The following is a 24,025-nucleotide window of genomic DNA, read 5'->3' as shown; positions in this document are numbered from 1 at the left end:
CACAAACGTGTATATTTATTTTCAAAATGCATCTTTAACACAGACATTTTTCTGATTTATTTATTATATTTTTGTTCCCAGTCACTGAAGTTCTATGCATTATTTTAAATTGATTTATTTATTTATATTAGGATATTTCTAACCTGTCCAATGCAAAATGTCTCTGGACAGCTTACAGAGTAATAAATATCCAATAAATAATAACAAGATAAAACAATAACAGGATAAGATGAAATTGCTTTGACGTTAATGAAATTGCTTTGACTGAGCAAGGGTTTCCTGTGCATAGCTGCAGAGCAGGTTCTAACACATAATACACTGCAACTAAATGTGGGTACATCCCTGCCTTTAAGTGTCATGAAAAAATTAGCAGTTAGGGAACTGATTAATTATTCTAAATCAAAAAGGCAGAGCCTTCGCCCTCAAAGACACCATGCAATTGGAACTGCTCAGGATTCACTTCCTTGGGTGCTGGTATGCTGTCCATCAGGATGGGAGAGGAGTACTTTAAAAAGCACGCATGGCTTTGACACCCACAAGGTACAAGGTTCTGCTGGGTCCCTGCAGGATGTGCTGTGCCATTTTCACCTCAGGCTTTTACTCTGGGAAAAAAAAGTAGTTCTGTGCAGACTGTGCACTTCAGAGTTTCAGATGTATTCCTGGCTTAAAAAGGAGTACATCTGAAAAGGAGTACCTCTTAAAAAGGAGTAGATCAGCCATGTACCTTTCCTGTCTGTGTGGCTAGAAGATGTGCTGTGTATTTCTGCTGACAGCTTAAACCACATCTGTTTTTCTGACTAGCAACTGTCTGTCTGCCTTATTTAATATATTTATTTCCCACCAGGAAATGCTGGGAACCAAAGGTGGCTTACAGAATCCTCCTCCTCTTCAATTACCCTCACAGCAACCCTGTGAGGTATCTTGGCCAGAGATTTGGTCAGTAGCCCAAGGTAACTCTGGGATTTAATTATTTTTTAAAATGAAAAGCAATGTACAAATACTTGGAAATGAAGGAACATATGAATGGATGAGTTTCAGTGACACAGAAAACTGCACCCATTCTGTGCCACAAATGGTGATGAACGATACGAAAGGGCCCTTTGTGATCGGTTACAAACACTCTGCCGTTCCCGCTGAAAACTATCAGCTGCACCTTGTCCTCACACTTTCATACAGTTAAGCCATGGCCCCTCAGCAAATGCAAAGCCCTGGGCCGGTTCACAGTGCACGCACATCCCTCAGGTTCTCAGCACTTGACACAATTTTCCTTCTCCATTTTCTATTTTTATTTGCTTTTACAGTTATAATAAGGAAGCACTTGGTGCTTTGTGGTTGAATGTGCAGACTCAGTGTCTGCACATGAGGGGAAATGAAAGTTCTGCCTGTGGCCTTTGGTGTGGCCACGGTTCATTCGCACACCCAAGCTACCATTTGATGCTGCAACCCACTTGAGCAATACGGGGTGTAAATCAGCCCTGAGCTTGCCTACACACACAGTGAATACCACAGTACTGGGAATCTTAGTAGTGGCTCTGCCTGCCTTACTCTGATTGTGTGTTTTGGGGGTCTGCAACATTTCTGGGTCATGGGCAATAGGGCTGTGAGGAAGCTCTGAGGAATCCATCCTTCCAGCGTTCACAGGCTTTCCCTCATGCTTGGCCCTGCCTTAGAAAGCGGGCAGAGCTGAAAAAAGACTGTGACTGCTCGTGGAATGAAGGCTGTCCAACTGGCAACCTTCTTCTGTGTCATGAGCCATGTCATGTGCGGCTCAAACAATGCTGCTGCATGTGATGCAGAAGAGGGATGCCACTTCTGCAGTGGCTACATGTGGTTGAATGTCTAGTGAACAGTGGGTGAACATGGGCACACCCGCCAGGAACTTGGGACCCATGGCCATGACAAAATGGGCTGGAGTCTGGAGAGCTGAGCCCAGGGAATCAGGTGGATTTCCACACCCTGGAAATGGATTCCTTACAATTCCTACTGGGCACCTTCAGAATTCAGAGAGAGCGCTGTGGGCAACCACAGCCAATTCATTCCAGACTTGGCTCCCGTGGGTAACTTGGTCAGTCAGAAAAGACTCACTTCCCAGATAGCAGACTAGCGAGACTAAAAGACATGTAACTGGTTGAAGAATATACTTATAGGGCAGAGCTGAGGTTTGAGCCCCATATGGTACCACCACCACCACCACCACCTCCTCTATCATCTCCTCACTCCATAAGTCACAACTCTCTGGGCAGTTCACAATTCATAAGCACAGGTACAACAGTAAAAGTGGGCAAAGAATTAAAACTGCTCTTTGAATCCAAAAAAGATGGTGCTGTAGGGCAGCACTTTGCATTCCAACACACTAACTTTCCTACACTCACACCCATACAAATCTTAAGAAATGAAATAAAAGGAAGAAGGGCACGGACTCTGGTGGGTTCTCAGAGAAGTTCCTAAGGGCACATTAGTGCGTATACGTGCTGCATTGGTCAACTTGTGTTTTCATAGGTTACATGGCATGGAATTGATCTTATGAATCGATTGCAGAACTTCAGATGGCTCTACCTAGTGCTTTAAATGTGCATACAGTTACAGCTGAACTCTCCTAAATCACAGCTTGATGCTGAGCCAACCACAAAGCTGCATTTGCATTTTTTAAGTGGAGGAGGGGGAAGTTTTTTTGCTGCACTTAAAACTAGTTGCTGATAGAAGGTACTCTAAGATCAGGACTTGACATTTCCAACCTATTGATTCTGAGCTACTCCATGCTGGGGGAAAAATGGGACATGCACACTGAAACGCTTCAACCTTCCCATCAAGAATGACCCACAATCACTAGCTATACCTTTAGAGGACCAGGGTGGGCAACTGTCTTTGGTCCCCTGCTGCTGTATGTGTGTATAAAAATCCCCCTTGGATTCTGAGAAATGCCAGCAGGCAAAAAGAAGTTGCTACATGGGAAAATGCATCGATCCACTCCATATATATGGGAAAGACTGACAAGCCGAACAGGATTTGGCTGTGCTAGGAACCTCTTCTCCAGATTTGCAAGCCAGAGTGTCTCATTCAGCTAACATGCCCCTGCTCTTGGGGCTAGCAAGGCTGCAGCATTTAGACTCTACCAGTGCAATCCTGATAGAGGGCTTGGGACTCATTTCCCATGGTTTCAGGGTCTTGGACAGAGTTTCATGCAGGGAGCTAAGGATTTGTGAAACTTCTTTGCGGTGCTGGTGGGTGGTCATGCTAATCGTTCAACAGTGTTTAAGCCGAGACAAATGATACTACTACCCTTTCATCTCAGGGGAGGAATATCAGAGACATTTATCTGGAATGCCTGATAAGACCTCAATGCAGGCTTCCCTGACCTGGAGCCCTTCAGATGCTTTAGACTACAACTCCCATCATCACTAATAATTGACTATACTGATGGTGGCTGATAGCAATTGCAGCCCAAGAACATCTGGAAGGCTTCAGGTTGAGGAATATCCTTTGTCCCACAGGAAATAATTTGCATGGCTAAATACATAATTCCAGCAATAAGTTTGAAAGACCTCTGAAATGCAAATTTCAGTGAGACATTGTGCATGAAGCTGATTGGCTGACCAATCCCTGGGGCAGGTTTACATTAAAAAAGCTGCTTCTTGTTTTTTGAAAAAGCAATAAGGCAACAGATACACACACACACACACACACACACACACGTTCATGCGGCACTTAAAAAACAACATACTTTCAATAAAAACTGGGATAGGACTAGATTCATGGCTTTATCAACTAACTGAACAAAGTTTGCAAAAGTAGATTTTGATTCCAGAAATTTCTAGATGATATCCCCCCACACCCACCTGCAAGATAAAATGGTTTGAACACTTTCTAGCCTATCAAACAGTTTGTCTGATGGAAGTATCATACAAAGCTTTTAAATATCTTATTATTCATAAAACTGACTATGAACATTATCTACTTTCAAGATATTTGTGTGACATACCAAAAAAAAAAAAAAAAAGGAAAGCAAAAGGAAAGAAAAAGGATCATCTTCAAATAAAACATCAATTACAGCAAACCAGGAGTTGTATGCTTAATGCTCATAAAACAAAGCCCTAAAACTATTGCTCAGAACATAAATGTCATGATAATATCAGCAGCTGGGGAACTGCTTCCCAATCCTAAAGCAAAGCAAGTGTCACTTACGACACCTGGCCACCAACTGTACCTTTTGCGTTTCCCTTGCAATTTCACCTATTGTTCAGTCTGGTGCCTGGCCAAGGTGCTGCTGAGGGAAAGGACTTTGCTCGGTGGTCTAGCACTTGCTTTGCATTCAGGAAGTCCTAAGTTCAAGACCCAGCATCCTCAGATAGGCTTAAAGGAGACGTCTGTTTGGACACTGGCTTAGATGGATGGCCTTCCTAAGTTCTAACAGTGTGAGATACGAATTTGGAGAGCATGGCATGATCAAGAAGATGCAATGGTTGAGCCAATGCTGTGGCTAGGTAATTTAGAGCAAAGTAGGGCTTAGATGGTCAATGGCCATGAATGTTGCATTAAATCTGAAACACACAACCAACTTTTCTCTTCTCCACTGTACACATGGAATAAAACAGAGTTTGCTTCTGCCACTCTGATGCCAAACACAGTTACATGCAAATAGGCATCATTTGATCACAGAAAAAGATAATATATCTTAATAGTAAAAACAGTATCAGATAATGGAATATACAGCTAATGCAAAAATAATTCTCATTTAATTGTTTATTTCTATCCAAACATCCTGAGCCTATAAAACCAGAAGGAGAAGGAGAAGGAAGAGGAGAAAAATGATGCTGTTGTGATTCACATTAGCCCCACTGGGACCCAACATGCCCATGCTGGCCCAAGTGCCCATGCTGGAAGTGTTTCCTGCTGCCAATACCACCTGCCGCTCTCTGGCATTGGCTGCCCCCTCGCCACACTGTGGGCTCCGGACAGAAGCCTTGCATCCTCTTAGCTGCACCAGTGCGCTGACGTCAGCAATGGGAGAACATGAACAGCACCAACTCTTCCTTCCTCACCGGCAGGAATGCTGATCTCCATGAGGTAGGACCAAGGAGATATCATTTATTCATTTATTTATTTACTGCTTTTGTATTCTGTGACAACTATCAAAGCTCTCAAAGCATATAATCCTCCGCTGCTGCCTGCCTGTATAAAGCTTTCTGTGCTTTGGGCCTCCCTGTTTATCTGCACACGTGGAGCATGTGAGTAGAACCCGGCCACAGTCTGTGCGTGCCGGCTGCTTCTGCCATTTTTCAGCTCTTTCCCCAGAGGCTGCCTTAGCTGCTGGCTATGTTTGGACCTGGAGTGCCAAGGTGCTAAGCTTCGCTCTTATGGTTTGCCTCTCATATGCATTCATTAGATCAAAGCAGGGTTTCCATGCTGCCTGTTATCAACCTCTACAGCTGTATCTGACCCAAAAAAAAAGTTTGGCAGAGACTATACCCACAGTCAGGGATTATAAATGAACACAGTACCAACCAACCAGGCAGGCCCCCTTGGTCTGCACAGTGAATGCATAATTTTGTAGCATAATGCAGGCAGAACATGATGATCACTGCATCACGCAGCGTGGAAGTCAGCAATTTAAACTATTAATACCTTGAATAATAGTACGAATGTGGTAATCCCACAGGGATTAAGAGATCAAGTCTGTGCTCAAATATGAGCAGAGGAGATCAATAGACTACTTAAGCCTGTGGCTATTTTAATGTGAAATAAAACAAGCCAAAAATGGTTTAAACAGCATGAGAGATACTAGCTTGGTATATTTAATGTGCACAGTTCTGACCAAGGAGAAGAATTTGGCATAGTCAGTTCTTCCACCATTTATTCCAAGGTTCCCATTGATGAACTCAGTGGGAGGGAAGCCAATGAATGGAGGGCTGCCACTCAAAACTGCTGTGGAGAATGTAATAAGAAAATCAGACCTAAAGAGGAGCACCTGATTAAAAGTAATACAAATATGCTTGCTTGCTTGGAATACTTATATCCCCCTTTGTAGTTCAGGGGCGGGCAACATGCAGTCCTTTAGATGTCTTGGCCCACAACATGTGTCAGATGTCATGACTGGCTGTGTTGGATTGGTAAGCAAATAGGAGTTGAAAGCCAGGTTGTTTGGAGATCTACAAGTTGCCCCAGGTGATGTACACTCATAAGGGACTCAGAGCAGGTTACAAAATATTTCCATGCAAATGTAGCAGAGGAGCTGAAATGACATTCTACCCATGTGGAAACAGGTTTGCTTAGGAGGCATTTCCTGACCTTGTCTTCGTTTTCTTCTGTTATCACACCAGGCAGCAGCTACCATCAAAATGCAGAGTCAACTGAGTGTTCCTTGTTTATCCTGTGATGGAAGAAGCCCTCGCTCACTGGTAGTGTCCATTAAGAGTCTCTCACAACTTTCAAAGGCTTTGGACTACAGCTCCTGGCATTCCTGAACATTGTAGGGACTGATGGGCATCAAAGTCCAAACTTCAGCAGGGTTCCAGGTTGCTCTGTTCATACTCTAAATATCATGTAATTCCTTTCCTTAGCATTAGCTCTGCATCAGCTGTATCAGCAGAGAGGGATGCCCTGTTGTTTATTTACTTCAACCTGATATAAGCCCTCCCCAGAAACCCTTTTTTCAAGGAAGCTGTTTAGATGCACCTGGTTGGAAGCAGTGGAGCAGCTGGATCTTGCTCCACCTACATATGAAAGCAGCCTTCCCTTGCCAGTAGCTCCCACCAAGGTCCACTAAGGAAAGGGGGTGGGATGAGGAGGCTGCATCCATCAGAAGCCGAGTGCCTGTTCCCATCAGGGCAGTTGCTCCTCATAGGACTGCGGAGTTGTCTTGGCTTGCCGGAGGAGAGGAAAAGGGCATGGAGCCAGAGCAGAGAGGAGAGATCTTTAAAGGCATGGCCACATGTTGCAAGGGGACCACGATAATCACTGCCTGGACCAAGAGGACCAGTCCCACATTGGCTAGATATTGCTCGTTAAGAGATTGATAGGATTGTGGTGTGGGAGGAAGCCTAAGAGCAGCTTTGGATCTCACAGCCAGAATAAATTATCGGCAGAAGCAGCGCTTTCTTATTTAATGAGAAACCCATTTGACTCCTTCAACTAATTGGCTTGCAGAAACTTGATTAAAGAATTCCTAAGGAAAGATTGTGTCAAAATCCAGGCTTGGCACAACATCCAAAAAGATAATATGCGGGCAGGGGAAGGGAGACAAAGAAGAGAGACATGTATACGGGAGGATGACAGTATACCGGTGGAAGCGCTGAATGATTTTCCAACAGCTGCAGGGCCTTGCTCCTCACCAAGCTTTCTGGTGCTTAAGCGCCCCCCCACCCCTGTTCTGACAGTGCCACATAGGCAATAAAAAAGAGAGGTTCTTCTGCCCCTAGGAGCTGTTACAGTTCACTAGAGACAAATGCCAATTCCCCCACATAGGGGGAAAAAACCTAGTGCATCAATACAAGATGGGGAAAGCATGGCCCAACAGAACTGAAAAAGAAAAAGATCTTGGAGTTATTTATTGTGGACAACAGGATAAATATGAGCCAACAATGCAATGCAGCCCCAAATAGGCCAATTTTTTTGGGGGGGGGGGAATGCATTAACAGAGGTATTCTTCCAGATCATGAGAAGTAGTCGTTTCCCTTATTCTTCACTAGCCAGACCCCATCTGAAATACTGTGTCCAGTTCTAGGCACCAGGATTTAAGAAATATGCAGAAAAATTAGGAAGGGTTGAGAGATGGGCAACAAAAATGATCCAGGGTTTGGAAACACTGCCCTATGAGGAGAGACTGAGAGAACTGGGCATGTTCAGCCTTGAGAAGAGAAGACTGAGGGGGATCATCGTATCCCTCTATAAGTACCTTGTAGGCTGTCACAAAGAGGAGGGTCAAGATCTCTTTTGCTGATGCCAGAGTGTAGGACATGGAATAATCAGTTCAAGTTGCGTCAACCCAGATTCAGGCTGGACATCAGGAAAAGCTTCCTCACTGTCAGAGCAATACGACAGTGGAACCAGCTGTCTGGAGAGGTGGTGGGCTCTCCCACACTGGGGACATTCAAAAAGGAACTGGACGGCCATCTGAGGGGAGTGGTGCAAATTGGTGTCCTGCACCAACAGGGGGTTGGACCCGATAGCCTTCATGTCCCCTTCCAACCATTCTATGATTCTGTGGTCAATTAACATGCACAAATGTGCAAGTCGGTGCCCTCCTTTACTGTCTCTCCTGGAGATTGACAGCCAGCATGGTTGGGTACGGCTGCTCTGACAAACTGCTTGAACCCCTGCACAGGAGACCAGAGGAATCCTGCATAGTCCCATGCTGCTCTGGAAGATGCCAGAGGGGCTCTGGGACTTTCATCGAAAGTGGCTTCATAGGGCCTTAATTGCCAGCAGTGCTGAACCAAAAAGCTCTGCTCTTTATGGGTGGGATTAAACTTGAGCCGCAGCAGTGCAGCCAAGAGCCTTCAGTCCAGGCTGACTTAATCTCAGCTGCATTTGTCCAGGTGGCCGTGTGCTCAGCACCCACAACAAGAAGAATGTGCGGCCTCTGGGCAGGAACTGTGCCTCTTCCCTGTTTGATATGCCTCTGCAACATTGTTTGGGCTAAATAACAAGCGTGGTGGAAGAAGGCTGAGGGTTAGCATGGGAGTTTCTTTCTCTCGCTCAAGAAAATACTCCTTATTTCATTAACCAAGGCAATTACAAATATATATAGAGAGACAATGAAGCAAAACAAGACCCAAGATAGCCCTGAAAGATTAAATTTGTTGTGTTTGCCCTTAACATGGCCTCTGTTCGAATGGCCAGTTTAATAGCAGTCTGAACCACACGAGGCCCCAGCACAAAGCTGTTGTGTTCTGTGAATCGGTTTTACAAGTAGATGTTTATGGCTCCAAAGCCAGCAGTTCAGCCAGCAGCCCTCCAATATTCAGCTTTCAATAAATTGAATATTGTGGGACATTGTTTCAGGAGTGGACCCAAGCAGACCTCTTATGTAGCATAACAAGCATTTTACATGCAGGATCTAATGAGGGGGTGAGAGGCGAGATGTTAAATTAGCTGAGAAATTAACATTAAAAATAATTGGTTCGCATCTAAGAGTGGCTTTGGATTCACTAGTTATATTCCCTATGTACCACCTTATTACCCCTAAATCAAAAAGAAAAGCTTGTATTTGCCATTAGGCCCTGCCAACTGCTAATCTGAATGGCGTCAGGAGCACCAGGGAAACAGGCTGGAGAAATCAGGAAACCCATGCAAAATGTAGATCTCCACTGACTGACAGCCAGTGAATGCCTAAGCAGGTACTTCGTGAACACAGACTCTTCTCTTTTATTGAATACTCTTAATAGGTAAGAGTACTCTTCAGATGCCCTCTTATGCATGTTTAGACAAAGGCCTACAACTCCCAGCCCGCTAGTGCCCCCCTAGGGCATCATCTTATGTTTCTTTAGGAAAAAAGGTAGCCCTACACTTCCAGCATACCCTAATCAGTTTTTCTGTTTGAACTTGCTTAGGATTATTCCCTTATATCCAACTTTCCAAGAAGAAACCCAGAGCAATTGATACAGAGTTCCCTAGGAAATTGTCCATTCAGATGGATCCAGTTTAAGACTCATTCACATGCACAGGAAAACACACTGGGGAATTCTGGGAATTGTAGGACTCTTTTCTTGTCAACCAAATTCTTTGCATGATCAAATTAAGACACCAGTGGCTCGTTTTAGTCAGCTGCATGCTGCTGCTTCCCCAGTGCCATTTCTTAATTACCTGCTCAGCGGTGTCTGTTGTAGGGTTGTCTGAAGGGTTCTGCCTCCTCCAACAAGCCTTGCTGCCTTGCTTTGGACTTCACAACAAGCTGTACCCAGGCAGGTAATTAAGGGAATGGTGGCTGGCATGTGTTGCCAATAAGAAAGTCACCGGAGCTTCTTTAAGTCAAGATGGCTTGTCTGATCATGCAAACCAGCATATGTTGAGCACGATAAGAAGATGCGAACAACTTAAGCAACAACCACCTCTGGATTAATTAGAATTGAGAAGATTACTGAAAATGAACTTCTCTGGGAGAAGAAAGAGCTTGGTGATGAAATAAGGCACAGTTTTTGCTGATCAATAACCCTTCCATTAACAAGCCTGCACACTTTCAGTTCTCTAAAAACTTTGAACTGCACTCAAAAGCCCAAAGGTTAAATTAACTTACAATTTACTCATGATGTGCGACAGACATGTGTTTGTTTTGATCCGTATTTTCATTCATATTGGGAACGTATTTGTTTTAATTCATTTTATTGTGTGCTGCTGCCGTACCGCTGTACCAATCTGATTGCAACTGCTGTTATTTTGTTGCTTTATTGTTTTACTGTCTTACTGTTCTAATGTCTCATATGTGTTCTTTTCCTTTTGTTTATATGTAATTTTGTAAACCGCCCAGAGAGCTTTCGGCTCTTGGGAGGTATAGAAATAGATAGATAGATAGATGATAGATTTAATTCAAATTTCAACAATTATTTTAAAGAGAGAATTATCATCTCACTCCTCATGTTTCTGGTCACATCTAGGATGTTTAACCTTAAAATGTGATAGTTGATAACAAAAGTTTTCATGAATGTGAAATTCTCAACTCTATAAGGTGAACTAAACTCATGCAAAAGTGTTATAAATAGTTTGTAAATGAACTGAATTCATTATATATAAACAAACACATACAGATTAGGCATCCTGACTGGCAGGGATAACCTGGTCAAAATGGAAACTATTTTTCCTAACCTCAGATGTATTTGGGTTGGTTATGGCAATTTGGGCGATTCACTTATTGCAGTTTTTTGACATGTAATTCTATATAAGAAAAAAAAATAGTTTTGTTCCTGTTCTATCTCTTTAGTGGGCAAACTAGAAATCCTAACAGTAAGAGGCTATGCAAGCGAATGGGGAGAGACAGTTTCACTTTCCTAGAGAAGCATTATTTATTTATGCATTTATTTATTTTTTTATTTATATCCTACTTTTTTCCTACAAAGGGCTCAAGGCAGCTTACATCATTCTCCTCCTCCAGCTTATCCCCACAACAACAACCCTGTGAGGTAGGCTGGGCTGAGAGTCTGTGACTGGCCCAAAGTTACCCAGTTAGCTCCATGCCTGAGCAGGGACTAGAATCGTTTGAGTCCCAGTCCCATGCTCTTAACCGCTACACACACTGGCATGAAGGAGTGTGGCCCTTTGTCTCACCTTCAGAGGCCAAAACAACCCTGGACATAGAAGGCTCAGTAACTCAGAAGCTGTGCTTACTTCCTTTCCCCATTCAAGTTTTCTGCTCTGGGTTTCCCCAGTAAGCTGTAATAATACAAAACTTAGGTTTTGAAGGTATTTGTTGTATGCTGTTGCTCTCAAATGTACAATAAGTTTAACATAGTTGCTTGGTTCACTATTTACAAGCTTAAAACACTTGGGTGCCTGTACACATAGGAAGTGTGTTGACAACCCCCCTTGGCTCTCTCCCCCACACTGTATCGCATGCATCTCTGAAGGATTTCTCTGACCCCCAGAAACAGGCTGGGGAGGCCAAGGAAGTTCTGGTGCGTGTACCCATTTATGTGAAATAGATCAGAACATGAATGGGGTGTGTGTGAATGGCGGGGGGGTTGTTTCCATGTGTGCATCAATGGAGCAATGGCCGTAGCGTCATCAGACAAACCCACAATGGATTCAGATGAGTTTGGATTTTTATGAATCTGACCTGTGCATTTGGCTTTTTCCAAGCCATGTAGGTACATAAATACTTGCACGCATACCATCTGATGCATGTATGTATCATTCACATCTCAGCAGCCCCGTATATGTTAATCTCTTCTTCTGAAGAATATGGATTTCACAGAAGCAATACAGCAGGAAATGAGAAGGGTATGTCTACCATGACATTAAATATCTGTACCGCATATACTTTTGAAAAAGCAAATAAATGTTCAGCTATGAAAGTGTGAGAACCTAGTTTCCATTATGGAATTATTTAATCAATGTTGACAACTATCTGAGAGCATACATCATATTTAAGCCAGATCGTGCTATATTTGGGAGAAATATGGTGAGTCATTAGTGATTGATGGAGGTTCTGGTAAGTACAGAAGAGGAGACAAACACAGGAAGCGACTCGGGCAGAGGTAGAACTCATCCTTGCTGCTTTTGCAGTTATGGAACACTGTGACAGTCACTCATTGTGCCTGTAAACGCTAGTTAAATCAGAGGAGCCCAATAAATGTATCCGCACTCCCACCAAGAAGGCCATTGGCTTTCCTCTTTAAATTGTCTGTCCTCAAAAATCTAAGGAGTTGAGGACTCCCAAGAGAAAAGCTAAAGAGCTGCAAAGCATCCACAGGAGAACAGAATGTTAGTTTGGCAAAGACCAATTTTAGAATGCAATCCTCATTTTATTGCAGCTGCTTAAATATGAAAGATTTATAGCCACAATAGGAAGGAAATCTTCATTAGGCAAAAGGGTTCAGATCAAAATGAAAGTAAAATGGATTTGGCTGAATTGAGATATAGGCGTGCACAAGTGGGCCCACTCTTTCCCCCCCTCTTTACTGTTCTGAAATCCTGTTTGCATCAGGTTGCTGAATGGGGAAAGCTTTCATGTAGGGAGAGGGGGAATCCCTGAAAATCAGACAGAGGTACCTTCCCTGTGGAGATCTCTTTGCTGCATGGAAGACAAACCCTGAATCTAACCCTGCATCTACACAGCAACCCTTGTCATGTTGTGTAGGTTCACACAACATGACAAGCCACAGTGGGTCCTTCCAGAGGATGGTCCGTTGTGTCACTGGGACTCTGTCATGGTATTTCAGCATGGTCCCTTTGGTTTTCAGAAACTGCAGTAAGAAACTATGGCTTGTTGTATGGTTTCCATGCTTTGCCATGCTTTACCCTGGTCATCTGAACCTGGCATCATAGTTTCCACAGTTTTGCCACGCAGCTACAAAACGTCCCCTGGAATGAGTAGCAGATGCAGGAAGTGTTCCAACCATCTAGCCTGGGCCTGAGTTTCAGGCATGCTGGTTGATGGGATATATGCCAATGGAAGGAGGACTGAACAAAGAGGGTGGAAACCACACTAGTGTAGAAACCACTTGATCTTCTGTCAGGAAGATTCAGGCAAAGACTATGCACTATGGAAACCACACAGGGGTTGCTTGTTATGATGTACAAGCCCAGCCAGTGTCCCACTATTGCTATTTTTGTCTGAATGTCTTTGCCAATTTGCTATTTAAACCACTAGCTAGCAGCCCAACGTACAGTTCAATTAAGCTGAAATTCTTGTGTCAGCAGGACAAAGAAATAGTTCTCATATTGATTATGTACATGGTATAAAGTTTTACAAGGTGACTTGACTTATCTTTTTGTTTTGCGTGATGAATTTATCCTGCCCTATGTACTTACCTTGGAAAAGCACTGAAACCTAAGTCCTCCATGAACAGATTGATAGTAGATCACACCACAAGGGGGCACATTCAGAAAGAAAGTTCACTTGATAACAAATGGTCAAGAAAAGTCACATTATGGAGAATTTATTATGATAAAAATTAAAGTGAGAACAGGAATTTAAGTACTAGGAGAGCTGATTAAATAATATAACAAACAGACTCACGCATCCTCAAAACTGAGTTTTTTAAATAATGGAATATAAGTAATTGCTTTTTGTTGTGGCAAGTACCTCTCTGAAGAGGTGATTTAATAGAAAACACATCTTCATGCCTTTCAAGAGATTACATATTTTATAAAATGACCTATGTACCAGGTAAACTATTGCTTGCTTAGACTGGTTTTTCAGTTTCATTCCTCAGGTAAATTGCTTCTTTTAAATCTCATGCTATGCCTTTTACTTCCTATTACCGTATTTTTCGCTCTATAAGACGCACCTGACCATAAGACGCACCTAGTTTTTAGAGGAGGAAAGCAAGAAATAAAATATTCTGAATCAAATGGTTTACTAAACTATTTAAAAAACTATAACAGAATACAGTAATACTGTATTTCAACCTTGTAAAGTGAACAGCAGTCAACAGTGGCATTAAGAACCATCATCACTGTCATTAACAAAAGAGGGACTTTAAAGTTCGAGTACTCTTCTAGTTTTTGCTGAACCCATAGAACTCGTCATCACTAGAGTCAGAATTTATGAAGCTCTGTTGCTCACAATCACTGACATCACTTTCTTAGTCAGTAGTGGAATTACTGAAGGAATCTACAATCTACACCAGTTATACAAGAGCTGCTGCAGACAATTCAATAACAAATCTAAAAAAGCCAGTAATGTCCACGCTGCCCTACTAGTAAATAATAGAAAAAAACTTCTGACAAAAAATGAGATATTGTACGGTAAATCAAACACACAGCAGACTAAGTAGCCTTTGAAGAATAAACTTCATACACGAAGGTAATGCTGTTCAAATATCCACTGATCCTAAAAAAAATGTGTCTGATCAACTAATAGATAACTGATCCATGGAAAACTTCCTGATAATCACAGGCACATTCCCCATCACTTCCCCATGGGCTTCATTAAAAGATGGGTTGCCATTTGAAAACACACACCAACCTGTGATTAACAGCTCTCACCTGCGCCGGAGGAGGGGGGTGGAGCAGGGCGTGCCGAGCCCGTGCCGGCCAGGTGGTGCCACGTGGGGCCGGCAGCATGCCGGCGGTGGTCTTCCAGGCGGTGCGGCGGCAGCGGCAGGTCTTCCCAGGCGGTGGGGGTGAGCAGTCTGTCTCTCTGTGCGACCGGCGGGTTAAAGGCCGCGGCTCCTCCTCCTCCTCACACCTCCCCCTGAGCGGCACAGCTCTCACCTGCGCCGGAGGGGAGGGCGGAGCAGGGCACGCCAAGTGCGTGCCGGTCAGGTGGTGCCACGTGGTGCAGGTGGCCGGCAGCGTCCCGGGCATCGGGCGCACACACATTCGCTCTATGAGATGCACAGACATTTCCCCTTACTTTTGAGGGGGGAAAAGTGCATCTTATAGAGCGAAAAATACGGTAAGTTGATTAAGGGACTCACTTCCAGAGAAGCTGGTGTAGTAGGGATGGGGAATGTGTGACCTGCTTCAATCCCCATCATCCCTGACCACCAGCCATGTTGAGTGTGGCTGATGGAGTTGGAGTCCAACAGCAAGTGGAATTCAGCAGGTTCCCCACTCATTATTTATAGGATTATATTATATCAGCATAGTTCTGAAAACATTTGGTTTAACTAGAAATGACTAAAACACACACACACACTCTTCATAGTCTGTTGTATGTTTACTTTTCAGTATGCATGATACAATATTATTCAAGATTGATAACCTCTTTTTGACTAAAAGTATGAAAACTACAAATAGAATTAAAGTTAGGGGTGCTGTCAAAATCTGCAGTTACCTATTTTGGAATGCAAATTTAGCTAGTTTTAACTCATGGATATATTCCAGATTGGTGATTTCTCTGAGAATCCATTCACATCATTCTTCCACTTAAGTTGGAACGTATGCTTTTGGGGATATTCCATTTTCTCATAAAAGTGCAGTGTTTTGTTGCTGAGCAAAAACAAGATGATAATGTCCCCTGGAAACTCATAAGCAGTGATATATGAGGCTTTTGTTTAAGAGGAGTACTTGGTCCGTTCACATTCCCAAATGTACACAAGCACGTTTGGGGTGGAAAGTGTGCATATTCCTGAGCTTGGTATCACATTCACTAAACATACACATTAGAAAAATGCACATTTTTAAAATGTGCATGGGGGGCACATTGTCACGCTTTCATTAATGGGAGAAATACAAATTTGGGTACACACTTTAAAAAATGCACACTAAGTGTGATTATCCCTCCCTCAACAACACCAGAAATTTCCCATCTGAGAATAGGAATGACACTGAATGAGCTGCAAAAAGGAACTTAGTTGGAGAATCTCAACAAGACCTGATGATTCCTTTATCTCCACTCCTAAACGGTCAGAATACTTGACGGCTTCAGTCATTGCAAATTTCTCTATAAAATCACCTGATCCACGTGTCTCAAGGCCAAAGCAGACATCCTGGAAAAATGCAGGAGGCAGCTATGCATTTGGCGCCGCTTGACTTAGTTACAGATGAAGTGCCTGTGCTGAGGGGAGGGTTGCGAGTCTTATTGCAAATGCTACAGGCAGTGAAAGGATGCTTCTGTTTTTATATCAGTGCAACTGGAACCTTACTCCCCTTCCCTCAGTTTATGCAAAACGTGGGAGAGGAGGTTCTATTGGCTGTAGTAGAACATGCACACACGCACAAGCCATGCCAGGTAGCAGTAGTGGGATTGATACTCTGACTACAATGGGGAGGAAAGAGCATTTTTGAATAGGATTCTACTTCAGATGTGGATACTGCATGCTAGAAACTTACATAACTTCTGCTTCAGCCCTTAAATTAACATAGGAATTGGAATTTAGCTAGCCATTAGATTTCACACCTAGAATGCTTAATGAAGTTCTCCACAGACTGAAAAGATTGAAATATTATTGAAACCTATTTTTAGAGAAAGCACATGTTTAAGAACATACTTAAGGAATATTTAAGTATGTGTTTCGAGAGACCTTCTTTAAAGAAAAGTCACAGGTTAATGTGGAATTGAAATGGAATTACAAATAAATATATGCAAAAGTGGCACAGACCAGAAATTGACTGATTCAATCATCTCTAATAAGTCAAACATAAAGGAGATGGTGCTTCTTTGTTTATCTTTAGCATTTTACACAAATGCCACATTTGAAATTTCTGCATTTCTGCATTTGAGGGGATATATCATCATTCCCTCAAAAACTGAACTCAGGTGGTTGAGTGTCTGTCAGTATGAAAGTGAAAAAAGTCATTTCCAGTAGAAGGTAACGAATTATACCTACCCAGGGGATCTGTGAAACGAAGTGCCAGACTTTGTGAATTAAAAAAAAAAGAAAACCAGAGTTTTTATAACTCAAAAATTACCTGAGAGAACCTTGTGGACTTACAGAATGGTGATGAGATGTGTGATCTAAAGAACCTAGATGTCAGTCACTCTGTGAGAGTCTACCAGTCAAGGTTATGGCTGAGAAAGAACTGATGCACAGATTGTTTGCAACATTCACATGTCAGCTAAAAAGAAAAACTGAAGAGAAAACCAGGAGGAGGAGGGAGGAGGAGGAAAATTGACCAGATCAGGCCACTGCCAGCCTATTATAGTATGTATGTATATATACTATGCATTGTATAGTATGTATATTATACTATATATAATATAGTTATACTATAGTATGTGTATTAAAGGACTGTAAACAGGGAGAGAACTGGTTGCAGGCAATGTCTGTTCCATCTCCACAAGCAGCCTTACTCTGGCTGCAGGGTGGATTGATTTAAATCCAATTTAAATCATCTTTTAAATCACTAGTCGGCAAGACTAGATTTAAATCCTGGTTTTGCAAGCATGCCTGCCTTACCCAGAGGTAGAAGATCTTCATTAAAATATTCCCAAACTGGGTCTCTTTTACGGCCTGCTGTCATTATAGGTTTTCTTCTCCAAGGAAAGAATAATATGAGAAACCTCAGGCTATACACAAAAGATCCAAAGACTTGTGGAATAGTCTGCTCAAAAGGCTTCACTTTTTACTGCTTGTCTCTCAATCCTCACACTTAGCTTTTTGTGCAGATCTCTTCCACTCTCAACAATTGAATATTCTGAAACTTCGCACTTAGGAGGAAAGGGGTTGGTTTGGCGTGCACAGGTTTGCAAAGGAACAATGGGATTAAGGTCTTTTGCACAATTTATAACATTTTTGTGGGAAAGAAGAGGCGTATGATCTGTGCAGACACACATCCACAGTTTCAGAACTGTAAAACCAAGCATTTGTGATTCTTCTAGATAGAAGAATTGCCCGGTAATCTTAAAAAAAACCTCTGGAAGAGCATGATTGTGAATGGATTAATGGAATTCATTTATCAAAAAATGTAAACATTGCATGAATATACAGCCTCATGCTAGATAATTAAAAACTAATCCTTATTTCATGATGAATAACCATTGGATTGTAATGTATCTTAGACAGAAAACTATCTTTAGCTAGATTTCCCTCAAAAAACATTCTATTTTTTTTAAATCCAATTTAAATGAAAAAAAAAATCTGATTTAATTTTATAAAATTCATGGATTTTTATCCACCCTGCCTGTCTATATAGCAGGATGGCCAGACTTGCTCAATGGAAGAGCCACATACAGTAAATGTCATATGCTTGTGAGCCACAAGACATGAACAAATATTTATTTATTATTTATTTATTCTGACCAAACAGACTTTGCTACAATTCTCAGGCTAGTTACCACCAGTAGAGGTCTTGTTAGTCTTCATCACAGTACACCACAAATGTACCTGTGCCCTGCTGAACACCACAAGAGCTGCCTAACTAGCACATTTCTTACTTCTTCGCAGCCAGATGCATTTAATCCAAGCCCACAATTACCTCCTACTTACAAAAGTTGGAATAGTTTCTTCCCTACACTCACACTTCAGTTTTGGATCCACTTCATCCCTAATGTCTTCACTTCTCCTATTTATTCTGCAAAACACGCACCAGTCCGCCTTGACCACATTGCCCACACTCACCTTTATACTCTGAGGCCTACTGTAGTCTCCCTCCTCTAACCAACTGTAGCCCAGCTGATCCTCCTTATACAACTCCCACCTCCAGCCTTCCCAATACTCTGCTCTTTCCTTCAAATCCCATGTGCCACGAAAACACCACAAAGTGGGTCCTCCAGCTCTCCTCTCTCCTATTGACACCCTCTCCCAATCCCTACCAACTATACTCTGTCAAGCTACCCCAGATGCCCTTCCCCAAACATTTCAGCAGCTGCACTAAGCTGCTCTCTCATTAAGGACCCTTAGCCACTTTTTTCTTTTCTCTCCCCAAATGCCTGTCCCTGAAGGTCCACTTATTTGCACTCTTGCACCGTGCTTGCCCCAAGCTTCTTCTTGCTCACTTCATATTTAACCTTTACAGACATGAACTGCTGCCCAGCACCACTTCACATCCAACACATCATCCCTTTTCTCCACACAAGGCCACACTCATCAGACCAGGACCAATTTACCCGCCTCATTCCCCATGGAGCTTGAGTTCCCAGAAGAAATCATAGCAAAACTCTGCCCCAAATGGTGGGCATGTCGTGAGCGGAGTCGGCTAGAGCCAGGGGTCAGACTAGATGGCATGGGAGACCCCTCTGACTCGCTCTGTTTCTATGTTTCTAAAATGACTGCCCAGCCCTGACTAACTGGGGGTTGGAGGGGATGGGGTGACTCACACCAAGGGCCATGCCAAGCGTAATGCACAGACACACACGCAAGCCTCTAGTGCTGATATGCTCAAGCTAGGGCCCCTCTGTGAGCTGCAAAATAAACTCAAAGAACCGCATGTGGCTCGTGTGCCTGGGTCTGGCCACTCCTGCTATCTAATAACAGATGTGTCTGTGTGTGCATGTCTGTTGTCCTTCCATCAGCACCATATGGGCAAGGCAGTGAAACCTAAATGCCTGAAGCTTGGCATGCATAGTAAGAATGCGCACCTCAGGATTGGTTTTTGTTTTTTTTTAAATGCATTTATTCACTGTGTTCATGTAGTTGAAGCCTGAAGTAACATCTGCAGCATTAAGGGCAGACTACCCAAGCCCCACACAATTTTGCAGTCCATACAGCTTGAAGTCTTGGGAGATTAGTTGGTGGGAGGGCGGAACGCCTGTCTCTCCCACCTGGTGAGGGGCAGACGGATGGAGTGGGCAGGCCTGTCCCTCAGATCTGTGTGGGTGCACCATGAGAAAGTCATGGCTTCACTCAGATGAGATGGACATGTTGCACCCAACTCCGTCAGCTTGCAATTTTGCTTGAAACGTGCTTCACTGTCCCCAAATATGGACTACTCCAAACCATGTGGAGCCATGTTCGTCAACAAGTCCACGAGAAAATACTCAAATTCCAGGCTGGCAGCCTTCTAGCACTAAATCAGACAGCAGAAGAAACCCAGAAGAGGGAAACAAACTCTGGCCCACTGCTGAAACCCATTCTGTAAAAGGCTTGAATAGTAGCACGGTCTTTCTGGAACCCTGAAGGCCAGCATTTCTTTTAGCAGATGGGGACAGACGGACACATATTGTTGCAAGTCTCGCTTGGCATGGCCAATAGTCTCAGATGGACCCACCCCAGTCTAGATCAAAACAAAACAAAACAAAACAAAACAAAACAAAACAAAACAAAACAAAACATCTACATAAAAGTAGTTAGCCATGCCAGTACCCTCAAGGAGTTTGAAAAGGTTAGGGAATCAGTGCCATTCCTTTTCTGATCCCATGCTTTGTCTTCCACAGGCTTGCTCTTACACGTCCATGCATTCTACTCTTAATAATGTCTTTCATCAGTTTGCCTAGGCTTATGGGTTTGCATTCTCATGGATCCTCTACGCCCATCCTGGGATATTCTGTGATGTTGCATTATGTTGCTTACCATCTAATTCCCCAAGAAAGAGATGAATTTAAGTGTTAAGTGTTTTATTAAAATATCACTGTTCATATTTGACAAAGTTAACAAATAATACTGTTCAGATTCAACAAGGTTGTTTATGAAAGACAAATGCCACCCAGATCTGTTTACTTATTACATGCTATTCTTTTCAGCTAGTGGGGATCCAAATGTCTTGGGATGACAGCCTATGCTGTCATCCCAAGGAACATGAAGCATGCTTACTGGAAGAACTCGTTTTTGCAGGGGCAAACAGTGGATGCTTTTAAATGTTTTAATAGGAGATGTAGTCTGCCTCTTCCCACCACTGTGATCCCAATACAAGATGAGTGGCCTGTGCCTCCTGTTTACATGCTGAAAAACTATGGACACAGTTGTGGTATGAATGGCTGTGCTTACTTATGGTCTGATGGCACATAAGGCACTCAGCATGTTGAAGCTAAGCAGATCTGGCGTTGGCCTGAACTTGGAGGGGAGACCACCTGGGAACCACATGTAACCACCTTGAGTTCCACAGTGGGAGAAAGGTGGGAGAGAAATATAATAAATAAGTAAAATGGAGTGTCGGTCACTTGCACAGGGAAAACATAGGAGAAATTTTCCTTTTGATGCTAAATCCTACAAGAGTTGAACAGAGCCCACCTTTACATTCTATTATTTGTTCACTCTGTCCCATCACATAACCACAGTGATTCAGGAGCTTAAAAAAGGGTGGGGGAGGGAATGGTTATCCCTAACCTCCCAAAAGCCTGGATGATTAATCCCCTTACTCATGTTTATTTCATCACAATTGATCCATGTAGGTGCCATCCGACATGGTGCTGAACTCCAGCTGGAGGCTTTAGAAGGCCTGAGAGAAAATAAACCCAGAACTTCTACGTGATTTAACAGTACATTACACAGCCTGCTGCCAAATCCTAGGAGAACAGTTTTACAGCCTCCAAGGCAGCAGCAATTAACAACCAAAGCTGCAGAAGAGATGCAGTCCATTAGCACAGAGACATCTTGTTGGCTTAGCATATAGTGCTTACTGCAAATATTTAATACACACAGCGTTGCAGTGCTCAAGTGAAGTTGAATGGTGCCGTTGCACAAGAGATTAGCTAAAACAACAACAACAAACTTGTTCCAAATTGTCATCTCATCTGGGATTTTATCATGGCAGCAACTCAGTAAATGCTTTAAACACACAATTAGATGCCGAGTATACTTTGTATAGATCTGGTATTGCACTATGCTAAAGCGTCTTCTACAAACTGATGACAGCCATTCGATCTTTCTAGGAGCATGTTGTTGAAACAAATCCAGTGATTTATCTTCTAGAAAACAACAGAATTTCACAGTTGGAATTACAACAAAGAACAAACAGAAAAGAAATCTTGCACTCACATGGACGGCACTGTACATGCAAGCTGCTGCAGAATTTCATATTACTTTTCTTTCCTTCGTAGTGCACTGAGGTGAGTCCCTTTCTTGATACCATCTACCTTGATGGTTTATTAATGGCATTTTTTCAGACTTCTTATTGGATTTCATTTCCTATCAGGGCAGATTGATCTATTGAAGACTCAGATAATTTGTGATCAACAGATACTAGGTGAATAACTGTACATAAAATACTATAGACCACTGGGTGACCTTTTTCATGATAATATGTCATCCATGGCAGCTTTTAACCCAGAAAGAGCCTTACAGCAAATTGCTGGTTTAAATGCAGGGCTTGTTATCAGCCTTCTTCTATGTGATACCAGGACAAAACTTTAGTAGGGGAGTCCTTTGCATGTTTATACAGAAGTGAGTCCCACTGAGTTCAATGGTGCTTACTCACAAGTAAGTGGGGAAAGATTGTACCCTCAGCTACTGTTCTTCTATGTACCTCCACCTTTTCTTTAATATTTGGTTGTTGATCGGTACAATCTAAGGTCACCTCTCTGTGCAGAAGGCATGCTCTTCGTGCTGACTTCATTTCAAACAGGTCCTCAGTAAGGTAAACATTTATTAGTCTATGGCAAGAAAGTCTTTGTAGATTCAGGAAAAATAGCTACTTCATTCCCTACCTTCATTTTTATGTTAAGTACTCACTTTTGTCAATATATACTGGTTTTTATAAATTTCATGAGAACGTGCTGAAAAAAATCTATATTGTATCTATCTATATATCTATATAGCATCAATATCTATTTCTCATGCCTGCTTAGCTTCATTTATAGCAAAATCTTATACATTGCTATTTGGAATTAAGTAGAAATATGTAGCATCAAATGTTTTCTCTATTGTCAGATAATAACTTTTCCATCAAGTTAGGGGAAGACTTATTTTACAGTGTCATTTTTATCACATTGCTGTCATTTGCTTTTTAAAGCTTATAAAGTGTCCTTTGCATCAAATGTTCTTTTAAAGGTTTCTCTTTCTTATGCACATCCCAGTAAGGACAACTGGGATGTACTTGCAACATGAACAAACATGCTCAGGATCAGGCAGATAAGCAATAACTAGTACTCCTTTTTTTTTTTTTTTACCAAGCACCGTGCTAATCCCAGCATCCTAAGAATTAGCGGATTTATGGTTTTCCCATGAGGTTTATTTCCCACCCAACAGGAACTGAGTTGCGATGAAGCACCACATACAGGAAGAAACACGACAGCTTCATACAACAAAGAATATCATGTAAAAAGCACACCTCCACTACAATTCTGGAAGCTTGCAAGAACACAAAGCAAGAGTCAATACTGCAGAATTAGACAAGGAAGAGATGTGAAAAAGAAATAGTCATAAGAGAAAGATGAGGATTTATGGGGTGGGGGGAGTCCCATCATACAATCCTATACACATCTACTCCAAAGTCCCACTGATTTCAGTGAGGCTTCCACTGAGTTAAGTTGATGTAGAATTGCAACCTGACTGCTACTATTAATTATTACTACTATTACTGTCTATATAAAAGCACAAGAGCTGGTAAACTTGAAGTTTGCTTACCATCTGACAAGTCAATTAGCCCAAGGTAGTGCAAAAGTTTCAGAGAGGAACAAATCACCACCACAATTCCTAAAGTCTGGAGCCCTTCAGACTCTCCTTTGCTCCACATCCTTTTAAGATAGCTCAGAGATAGTAGCCTCGAGTGTGCTAGCAAACGACAGGCAGGAATTGAAAGCAAGGGAAAATTCAGCTGTTTGAAGCTTTTCTTCCTGCTGCTCGCTAAGTGCATGGCTCATTTTCTCTCTTTCATCCCTCCGTTTCTCCTCGTGCGTGAGTGTGATTCTCACCCTTTTCCTTTTCCTGTTCTCCTTTCCCTCCACCTTCCCCCACCCTGCACTCTCGCAGCCTTTATCTTTCTTACATGTTAACCTAGGATTTATTTCTCCTCCCCGCTGCTCTCTCTCACACACGCACCCCGAAGCAACTCTCAGCAGTTTATGCTGCTCATTTACAACTTCACATCGTGTTGCTAACCTCAGCAGCAA

General features: G+C 42.6%; 1 protein-coding gene across 1 annotated transcript in view; it reads right to left on the bottom strand.

Moving 5' to 3' along the window:
* Nucleotides 1-23,769, bottom strand: part of LOC123035792 (Kv channel-interacting protein 1-like) — an 86,812-nt gene extending 63,043 nt beyond the window's left edge. Inside the window, exon 1 of the mRNA XM_044454384.1 lies at nucleotides 23,541-23,769. Coding sequence (XP_044310319.1) covers nucleotides 23,541-23,769 — 229 coding nt within the window. The remainder of the gene's footprint in view (nucleotides 1-23,540) is intronic.
* Nucleotides 23,770-24,025: the final 256 nt, after the last annotated feature.

The sequence above is a fragment of the Varanus komodoensis genome, unplaced genomic scaffold (assembly GCF_004798865.1).
Source record: "Varanus komodoensis strain SLA01 unplaced genomic scaffold, ASM479886v1 scaffold7_3, whole genome shotgun sequence".
NCBI lineage: Eukaryota > Metazoa > Chordata > Lepidosauria > Squamata > Varanidae > Varanus > Varanus komodoensis.
Note: the sequence above shows the minus strand (reverse complement) of the source record. Positions and strands in the feature narration are given on the sequence as shown.